The sequence below is a fragment of the Mastigoproctus giganteus genome, chromosome 8 (assembly GCF_048544385.1).
Source record: "Mastigoproctus giganteus isolate SK-2022 chromosome 8, ASM4854438v1, whole genome shotgun sequence".
In the NCBI taxonomy this organism is placed as follows: Eukaryota; Metazoa; Arthropoda; class Arachnida; order Uropygi; family Thelyphonidae; genus Mastigoproctus; species Mastigoproctus giganteus.
Window position 1 is genome coordinate 129,057,562 of NC_143582.1, and position 10,866 is coordinate 129,068,427.

The 10,866-nt window shown below is 39.3% G+C and overlaps 1 protein-coding gene across 3 annotated transcripts in view; it reads right to left on the minus strand.

Moving 5' to 3' along the window:
- Positions 1-10,866, minus strand: part of LOC150081817 (3 beta-hydroxysteroid dehydrogenase type 7-like) — a 138,829-nt gene that overhangs the window by 90,624 nt on the left and 37,339 nt on the right. For all 3 annotated transcript variants that reach the window (XM_090378907.1, XM_090378909.1, XM_090378910.1), the window contains exon 2: positions 2,193-2,360. In XM_090378907.1, the coding sequence (XP_090235033.1) occupies positions 2,193-2,334 (142 nt within the window). In that variant the 5' untranslated portion in view covers positions 2,335-2,360. The remainder of the gene's footprint in view (positions 1-2,192; positions 2,361-10,866) is intronic.

Here is a 10,866-nt window from a genome sequence, read left to right on the forward strand (position 1 = left end):
AAGCCTATGATAGATACAAGTTGATATGCAACCAAGTTACAAAGGAGGTTAGGCAGGCGAAGGCAGATTACGAGAAATCCTTGGCAAGGGATGCAAAGAAAAACAGCAAAGAGTTCTTTACTTATGTAAACTCTAGAAGGAAGGGGATGAATCAGATTGGTCCACTTGATATTGATGGGTCAACTGTTGATGATCCTGCTCAGGTAGCTAACAAACTAAATGAATATTTTGCATCGACATTCACACATGAGGAGTTATTCAGCAAGGGGAATGCCAGAGGTGTATTCAACTCTAGCAGTAAGCTACAGAATCTTGAAATAACTGGGAGTAAAGTGGAGGAGAAACTGTTGAAGATAAACACAAGAAAGGCACCCGGGGTGGATGGGATCTATCCAGTTATATTAAAGGAGGCAGCAAAGGAAGTAAGCAAACCCTTAGCCATAATTATGAGAGCTTCCTTGGACTCAGGGGAGGTACCCATAGACTGGAAATGTGCAAATGTGACCCCAATTCACAAAGGAGGATCAAAGGCTGACACAAGTAATTATAGACCTGTGAGCTTAACTTCTGTTCCCGGAAAATTAATGGAGGCACTGGTTAAAGAAGCACTGCAGGATCATTTAGACAAGACTTCAGTTATAGCTCAGACAGAGCATGGTTTTGTTAAGGGGAAGTCTTGCCTGACCAACTTGATTGGATACTATGATGCAGTCACAAAAGAACTGGATGCAGGGAATAACTTTGATATTATATACTTGGATCTTAGAAAGGCTTTTGATACTGTTGCACATGGAAGACTGCTACACAAATTGGAGCAGTGTGACATTGGAGGCAAATTGCTGCTATGGATAAAGGGGTGGTTGAGGGGGAGAAGACAGAGAGTGGTAATCAATGGACACTGCTCATCGTGGACTAATGTTATTAGTGGAGTCCCTCAGGGCTCAGTGTTGGGTCCATTATTGTTTTCTGTATTTATAACTGATATTGATGATGGTATATCAAGCTTAATGTCCAAGTTTGCAGATGATACAAAGGTTGGCAGGGTTGTCAAGGACACTACTGACACTATGCTGCTGCAAGAGGATCTGGAAAGGTTGAGCAGATGGGCTGGGAGGTGGCAAATGAAGTTTAACATTGACAAATGTAAAGTACTACACATGGGAAACAGCAACCCCAGAGCAACGTATCAACTCTGTGGTACTACACTGACAGTGGTAGAGAATGAAAGGGACTTGGGGGTCATTGTGCAGGCAGATATGAAGTTCTCTGAGCAGTGCAGATGTATATCATTGACAATACTCCATGAGCTACTCCAAGAGTAGCTCATGGAGTATTGTCAATGATATACAGGAATTTTTCCAGCAGGGATAAGGAGGTGATTATTCCATTGTATAAGGCGATGGTCAGGCCACACCTAGAGTACTGTATACAGGTCTGGAGGCCTCATTTCAAGAAGGATGTAGAGCTGCTGGAACGAGTACAGAGAAGGGCAACAAGATTAGTGAATGGAACAAAGGGGTGCTCTTACGAAGAAAGGCTTAAGTTTTGCAAATTACAGTGTCTGGAGACTAGGCACCAGCGAGGTGATCTGATAGAGGTGTATAAAGCCTTGAATGGTTTAAGCATGCTCAATGCTGATGGGATTCTTCCTCTAGCTCAGAAAAATCACCTGAGAGGGCATAAATTCAAATTGAGGAAAGACAGATGTAGGATAGACGTGAGGAAATTTGCCTTTAGCCAGCGGGTGGTTGGTTGGTGGAACAGACTGCCATCCCTTGTGGTGGAGGTTGATAGCCTAAATAAGTTTAAGGCTCAGCTGGACAGGTATTTTGAACGAACAGAGGGGTGAAGTGGAAGTGGGTTTTTTTTTTTTTTTTTTTTTTGGCTGATGCTGCATAAGCTTGCTTTCTTGCATCAAATGCCTCTACTAATGCTAATGGCATGAAATGAAGATGTATAAAAAAAATCTGCAGCCATTTTCAATCCACTGCAGGATGGAGATCTTGACAAGTCATGTAGAGGGAATGGACAATAATCTGCCACATTGCTCCTGTGCGGGTTGGCAGATCACCACAAACACCAACACTTTATATTTTATACACTAGGAAGTCTTGTTTTATCTCTTTTTTTTTTTTTTTCCCCCACTTAACTTCTGTTACTTATGTGTGCAGAATTAAAAATAAATAACTTACCTAATTTATTTATATATGGACGAATATCATAGAGTCTTATTTCAGTTACAGAGTTATCTTTCTCTTGAAGTGCTTTAATTATATGTTGTCCCAAATATCCACTGGATCCAGTTACCACCACTATTTCTCCATCATTTCCCATGGTTTTGTAGTTACAAACCTTTTACACTAGAAAAAAACAAAAAAAAAATACGTTGAGAAAATATAATAGTATGTTGAGATTGTAAAATTTCAAGTATGCTTGTTTTCTGAAAAGTCACTGTATAGTAGTAGTGATGAGTGATTGCCACATCCATGGCATGAAAATAATCTTATCACTCACCAGAATTTTAATTTTTCATTCATGAAAACAAATATAGTGATTTTCCAATTTATATGGATACATGGCTCAAATAACATTTGCTAAATGTGTTTTTCTTAAAATATTTACACTGTATGCCCACTTTATTAGTACCATGAGCTAATGGCATGTTGAACTACCATTGGTCTGAATCGCTACTGTGACACAGAGTCAACAAAGTGTTGAAAAGTGACACAAGGAATATTAGACCATTCATATAACAAAACCGTCCTCAGTTCTTGGAGTAATATGGGCAAGGATTGTATTGATGAACACATGTTTCCAGTTCATCCCACAGTTGCTCAATGGGATTGAGAGCTTGACGTTTTCTTCATGTTCCTCAAATCACTCTTTTATACATTTTGTATGATGGATGATTGCACTGTCACCTTGAAAGTACCCCTGTTATAATGGGTAAATGTGCAACATTTCCAGGTTTACCTGATCCACAGCAATGTTCAGATATGCTGTGGTTATTGTACAATACCTCCCCCAGTGGATCAGAGAACCAAGGGTATACCACAGAAACATGCCTTGCACCATTACACCCTCTCCAGCAGGCTTTATTGTCTAAGAACAGGATGCTTCCACTGCCTCATGTGGTTTCCTCCATATGTCAGCATTCTTGCACACACCTCGAAAAGCATAAATTTAGACTTATCAGACCAACCTTAAATTTAGACTACACAGACCACCAGCACCTTTATTTTTCTGGCACCAACACAACTGTATTTTCTGTGTTATTCAGTGGCTTCCTTGAGGATCTTTGTATTGCATTCTTTGTAGGAATATCCACATGTGAATACTTATGACATGTGACATTCCTACATTAAATGCAGGAATATCACAAGGTTGCATCAATTGCTAATGATTACACTTGAGAATCTACTCCATATATAAGCAATTTTCTCAGTCAACTTAATTTTTGCTGCAGTTGTCTATTCACAGATATTTTCCAGAATTTTTCAATCAATTTATTAGACTCAAGTGACATTTGTCTTTGAACCTTTTATAAGTACAGACATCCTCTGTACTATGGTGTCAGCTAAACATAATAACAATCATACCTATCTGGAAGTCTGTGAGAGGCTGTCCGTTTCCACTTTGTTAATATATTTAGAACATTAGTCAGGTCACATGGCTTTATACTATTTTCCTGCATACTTCACGTGCCATGTGACCCTTTTGATTTACATATTTTGCCATAGATTTTTTTGCATATAGCCAAAAATGGCTGGATCATTTATAATATGTTATATTTAGAAGACTAAATGCACAAGGCATAATATGTTATGGGTTGAAATTAATTATATAATATTGGTGTAAATACACCATAGTTTACTCATAAGTTTAACTACATAAGTAGTGTTAAGGCATTGTTTGATTTTATCTCATATTGTGGCTACCTTCACAATGAGATACCAGGTATTGCCTATTTCAAATAAACAACGCTTCTCTAATAGAGGAGATGTTATTTTTATGCCCGCCCACTGATGAGTGAGCCAACAAGCTCTGAAATGATGCCGTCTGGGTGGTGATACCCACTGAGAATAAATAACAGTAGTCTCCTCTATTAAAGAAGTGTTGTTTATTTGAAGTAGTGCCTGGTATCTTGTTGTGAAGGTAGCCACAATATGAGATAAAATCAAACAATGCCTTAACACTACTTTTGTAGTTAAACTTATGGGTAAACTATGGTGTATTTACACCAATATTATATAATTAATTTCAACCCATAACATATTATGCCTTGTGCATTTTTAGTCTTCTAAATATTATTATCTACACCATTTGGCATCTCTCATATTGTGGAATTAACTTCACAACCGTGATGGCATGTTTCCATTACCAGGGTACCTGCCCACTCACTGATGAGCGAGCCAACAAGCTCCAAAACGGTGCTGTCTGGGTGGTGGTACCCACTGAGAATCAGTTACCCTTGGTATACATTTTGCCGATAACTGAGTCACTGCTTTGTAAGTTAATTTATTGATTCACAAAAACCAAGTACATTTATGGCTGCTGGAGGTAGACATGTAAACATGTATAGTATCTTATGTAGGATGGCACCTGAACATCAATTCATCGCCGCCTTCGTACACTGTGATGATTACAGAAAGCACTGTAAAAGGCCAGAAATGTGTGTAAAATTATGTTCGTGCAGTGTGTGTGTTGTTGTGTTGTTTCTGGCCGTTTTGTCACCAGGCAGGCGATCACCTGGAAAGCCTGCCCAGTGTCTGTCTACACCACGGGGAGGTAGGCCACAACTACGCATGTATCGCGACTGCCCTCCGAACACTCTGGTTTACCAGCTCTTACGCCCTAATATCAGAGCAAAAAAAAAAAAATAATAATAATAAAGTATATATAAATGTAAGAGAATAATAAAAACTAGATAATAAAATCCTGTCCATCGGGCAGCCCAAACCCAGAAAACTAGCAAAAATAAGTAAATAAATACAAATAAAAAGTAATAAAAAAATAAATAATAAAATAAAATAAAATTAAATTAAATAAGTAAATAAATAAAAAAATAAAATATAATAAATAAAAAATGATAAAATAAAAATAAATAAAATATAAAATTGAAAAAAAAATAAAAAGAGAAAAGAAAAAAAAGAGGGGGAAAAAATAATATATATATATATATATATATATATATATATATATATATATCATCCCGCACTGGCCAAAAGCCAGTGCCAGCAGGGGTCTCCACTAGGAAGTATTCCTTAGTTGAGTGAAAAGGCGTCTCCGGCGATCAAAAGCATGACGAGCAAATTCTTGCAGGGACTGGAAGTTTTCTCTAGTGCTCAGGAAGTCTGGCTCATTTCCGGGGACAGTGATACTGGTGGAGAGAAGAAGGTTCTGTCGAAGATCTAGGTATTGATGGCAGTGGTATAAAATATGTTCCCAGTCTTCCGGGTCACCACAAGAACAGAGAGGTGATTCAGCAAGGTTGAAAGTTGCAAGTTTGGCATTAAGGGAGCCATGACCAGAGAGTAAATAGAGAGTGTACAGACCAGGATGAAACCATTTCTGAGTGGACTCTAATGTGGCAAAGGTGACGTTAGGGATGAACTTTAAAGTAACAAGACCCTTAGAGGTAGCGGACCATCTGTCTTGCCAGCTCTGCATCAAAATATTCCAACAGCGTCTTTTCTCTGCCTTGGGATCCATAGTTACATCGATGGTAATGCCAAGAAAGGTGACAGGGATAGCGTGCCTAATGTAGAAGCACAGGTCTCAGTACATAAGAAAGAGATCGAGGGGCAGACAGCCGTTAAGGACCTGCAAAGCAGGAGTAGACACAGTCCCACAGGCCCTGCACATTGCTAAAAGCATTTTATGTTGAATGCTGTGAAGTTTAGTCCGTACTGAAACCTTCTTAACATGCCAGAACCAGGCGGCCATGCCATAGGAACAAATTGGTAGAAACACAGCTTTGTAATATAACCGTAGAGAACAAGAATTAAGACTCCAAGATTGTTTAGAGAGACGCAGAAGTGAGAAGGTAAGTTTTTTGACTTTCTCTGAGAGATCTTCCAAGGGTTTAGTAAATGTAAGTTTACTATCAATGATCAGACCAAGAAATTTTAGAGAACAAACCATGGAAAGTGATTTGTTTTGAAGTTTTACAACAGGTGGCCGTGAAATATTAAGCGAACCCTTAACCAGTATCATTTTAGTTTTCAATGAGGATATGGATAATTTATTTGTGGTGGACCATTGAGAGAGATCTGACATGACTAAGTTGGCAGTACTTTCAAGGGAGGCACGGGAATTTCCCTGGATCAGCAGGGTGAAATCGTCTGCATAAGCCAATTTGGAAGTATAAGGAATAGTTTTAAGGAGCCATTCGTCAAGAACGATGTTCCAAACAAGTGGTCCAAGAACAGAGCCTTGCGGGCAGCCCCTAGTGACAGAGCGGGAGATGGAGTTAGATCCAGAAATAACAGAAACTGTACGGTTTTCAAAATAACTTCTTAAAAGGTTATAGAGAGGAAGAAGACAATCGGCAGCACGTAAGTGAGCAAACAAACTAGACCACCATAACAGATCAAACGCTGCAGAAAAATCAACAAAAATAGCAAGAACATATTTAGAATTTGCATAGTTAATTCGAGAAAGGAATTCAACGACTGCTTCTTCAGTTCCTCGTCCAGTTCGGAAACCATATTGATCGTCTGATACAAGAGAGGTGTTCACGAACAGTGAAGTGAGTTTTATAGCAATCAGCCTTTCAAGTGTTTTGGCCAAATGCGATAACAGAGCAATAGGACGGAAGGACTTGCCACTTTGGGTGTTTGTAGGTTTAGGAATTAGTTTAAGAAGAGCTGTCTTCCAGATAACAGGGAATGTGCTTTCATTGAGACATTTGTTGAATAGAGTCGGAAGAACCGTTGGACGTAGCTTGTGGAATTGTTTGATAAAGATGCCCTCATGAAGGTCGAGGCCCGGACAACCAGAGTTGTTAATTTTTAGGACAGCTGTGTCCAACTCCAGCTGTGTAAATGGCTGAGATTCAGAAGTAGTAGTGTAGGAGTTATTGAGCTGTCTTATTTGTTGATGAGTAGTCAAGTCATCCTCTGGGCGATCAGAAGGAAGCAGATTGTCCAAGATAGTGTTGATGGTGTCCTTCCAAGTGAGAGTTTCGGTGCCGTTTCCGGGTATCGACCAATAAACAGTAGGGGAATAGGATTTGTTCCTCGTAAGGCGATAAACAAGGCCCCCATGGGTCCTGATTGCCAGTAGAAGTAACCAAGTTCTGCCAAGATTTTATTTTACAGGTAGTGATGGTTTTGACGTATTGTCTTTTGAGAACCTGATATTCTGTTTTAAGACTTTCAACGTCGGGAGGTGGCCAGTTCCTGCGATGTCGTTGGTAAGTACGCCTAGCCCGATGCACTTGCTGACGAAGCAGAGTAAGTTCTCAGTTTCACCATGGAGTGGGATGGGAAGACTGAATTTTCTTTTTGGCTGCTTTATAGCAGGCGTGGCTGAGAGCATCATTAACATAGGAAGCTAATTCAGAAGCTGTAAAGTGATGGGTGAAGTTTATGGTTTCAATTGGGAAATCAGTGTTGATTGAGTCATTAAACCGGTTCCACATGATGCGTCGCAAAGAAAATCTTCTAAGGTCCTGTAGTGGAGGATTATATGATTGTGCAGAGCAAGTCACGGAAAAGGTGATCGCACGATGGTCACTTGAGCAAATGTTAGTATTTACCGTCCAGTCATTAAGGTTTGAAGAAATGGTGTAAGAAGTAGCAGTGACGTCTATATTTGATTCTCCATTTAGAGAGCTGAAGGTATAAGGTGAGCCGGGTTTATTTAGCTCATGTGAAAGGAGAAAGTCTTCTATGAGTGAACCCTTGTTATCAGTATGGTCGGAGTGCCATAGACTGGATTTGGCGTTAACATCTGACATTATAATAAGTTTGGCAGTACCTACCAAAGAAATAACTTGATCGAGGTAGGCAAGATGAAGTGTAATGTCGGAAGTTGGTGGGCAGTATAGTGAAACTAGAAAGTAAGAGCCATGAGGAGTAGACACACTTATGCAGACAGCATGTTGATTAGTAAGACTAATAATCTTGACTACGTCCAATTTAGAATTAACTATGACGAAGGCCGTACGTGGTTCAGCATGTTCCGGCTGAATGACCTTAAAAGAGATAGGTATCCGGTTATTTTACCACGGAATTGGTATGGTTCTTGTAAGGCTATAATATCGTATTTAATTTTGTCGGTTACCTTTCGGACTTCAACGGCCACCAATCGTGACCGCTGAGCATTCAGTTGAAGCAGGCTAAGTTCAGAGACTGAGTCATCTGCAGTTGAAGAACTGGTAAAAGACAATGTATCCATAGTTGGTCCGTTGTCTTACAAGATCTATGATACGCAAAAGTTCTGGGCATTTGTAGTCACGAATTGCCTCATTTGTCAGCGGTTGTTAATTGTGCAATCTCTAGAGCTCTTTTATATTCATGACATTTAGGATCGCGGATGGAGTACCGAAAGTCTCTTTTATGCCTCTTGAAATTTATGCAGCAGGCAGGCTCATCCTTATGAGGGCATTCTGCATGCACATGACCACTACAGGTGCAATGTCCACAGGATGGGGAGCTATGGGTACAGTATTGTGTTGTGTGCCCATATCCCAAGCACAAAAAGCACTTAGTAACTATTGTAAATGGCCTATGTGAGCTACAAGCAAGAAATATTGTCTATTGATGAAATACACCTGTAAATTTTTGGGGAGAAACTGATTACCCAGTGTACCAATGACAAGGACCTTGACTTAGTTGTGAATCTGAACGAGGTTTCTTTCTTAATCTCCTCCATTGTAAAGTCATAGTCAGCTAGATTTTTATTGTACAGTTCTTCTATTATGTCCTCCTTACTTAGATCCTTGGCCACGTCGTATATAATTATGGAAGGGTTACTTTTTTTAGGAACTCCCGTAGAGATTCCTGCAGAGGTCAAGGAATCAGATGTTAAGATAAGTCCGACTTAGAGGCCGTTTCCAAAATTACACTTTTGTTGTGTGCTAATTTGATTGATTTTATTTTGACTGTTTTAAATTCTGTCTTCAAAGTATTGGTTACCAAGGTTTTTATATCAGCGCTGGTTTTAAAATTGCTGTTCTCTAACGCTCTAAGTACCATTACATTCTCACTAGGTTTAGCTATTTGTTCCATCAGTGTGAGTCTATTTCGGGCTACATCAGCATAAGATCTAACAGAAGGGGATCCCTGTAGCAGGAGGTCCTCATTTTGCACTTTCCTCTCAGCAGGGGCGGCCTGAACTTCTGGCTCTTGTACATAATTTGTTTTATTTGGAGTCATTGTGGAAAAGGTTTGTATTATTTTGTCTAGAAGATTAGCTTGAATATTTATTTCATGATTAGTGTCCTTCAGTACTTCATTTTCTATCAGGAGGGCTGTTGTTACTTTCTCAAGTTTGGACCATTTGTCCATAATAGCATCTCCTGCCTTTTTAGTTACTTTATTGGTCTTTCCCAAAACAAAGCTCCTCATATCTTTACGCATTTTTGAAATCACCTCATAGACCGAAGATGCGTCCTGAGTAACATTTAATTCTTCAGTCGTTTTGTTATCTTCAGAATTTGCGGTTGTCCCAGCTTACTGATCAGTAGATAAACCACCAGCAATATCTTTCTCAGGAGACGATTGTGGCATTTTGGGAAGCAATAAGGGGGTGCTGTCGTTTCCTCTCTCAGATATATCTGTAAGTTTTCTGACACCAGTATTATTTCCATCCATACTGATTCCCTATTCCATGTTATCCAACAAATTCAATATTAAACTCGGATATGCTGTCCTGAGAAAAGAAACTATGTAATGGTACAGTAAAGGTGACAGTTTGGTGTAGTGATCACAGAGTATGGGATTAGATATGGGATTAATTGCTTGCTATTATCCTACGATGTCCGGGGGGGGGGGGTAAATAGGACGCTTTAGCAGACTATGGACGTCCAGTCAAGGTCACACAGCTTGTTCTGCTACATGCGTGGGGAGAACTGTCGTGACAATGGCCGAATACGCTGGTAAAGCAATTACAGCGAAGCGCATGCAGAAATTTAAACAGTACTTATCTTTTGTCCATTCTTAAAACTAAATGGTTGCATCTGGCATTTGCATGAGTCCTTCTTGAAGTAGTAGCACAGAAAGGTAACTAAATACTGCTTCCTTAATAAACAAAATTAAAATAATACGGAGCACAGGTACATACAACCGTTCACATTCGTTCCCCTAGCCACTTCCGGTTGCTAGAGGTAGAAAAATAGCTATTTAACATAATGAATAATTACAATTTATTTACAAAAACAAAGGAAATAAAAAGATTTGACCTAGCTGTATCAAGCCAGTTTGTTTTGCTGAGAGAGAGAGAGAGAGAGAGAGAGAGAGAGAGAGAGAGAGAGAGAGAGAGAGAGAGAGAGAGAGAGAGAGAGAGAGAGAGAGAGAGAGAGAGAGAGAGAGAGAGAGAGAGAGAGAGAGAGAGAGAGAGAGAGAGAGAGAGAGAGAGAGAGAGAGATTATGTTGCCAGTAAAGTGAAATTAACTTTCCACTGCTCCTCTGAGAAGAATAGGAGGAAGTGAGAAAATTCTAATTTAATTAAAAGTATGATATTTAAAAATAATTTTATTTTAACAATTAAATCAATTTTTAAATTGAAATTCAGTGTATTGAAGGCATTTCTATTTAATATGTTGGCCAGCCAAAAAAGTTCTGTATATAGGCATTGCTTTAAACCTTTTTTGGACATGGAACCCTTCTGCTGACATGGATTTTAAATGGAACCCCAATA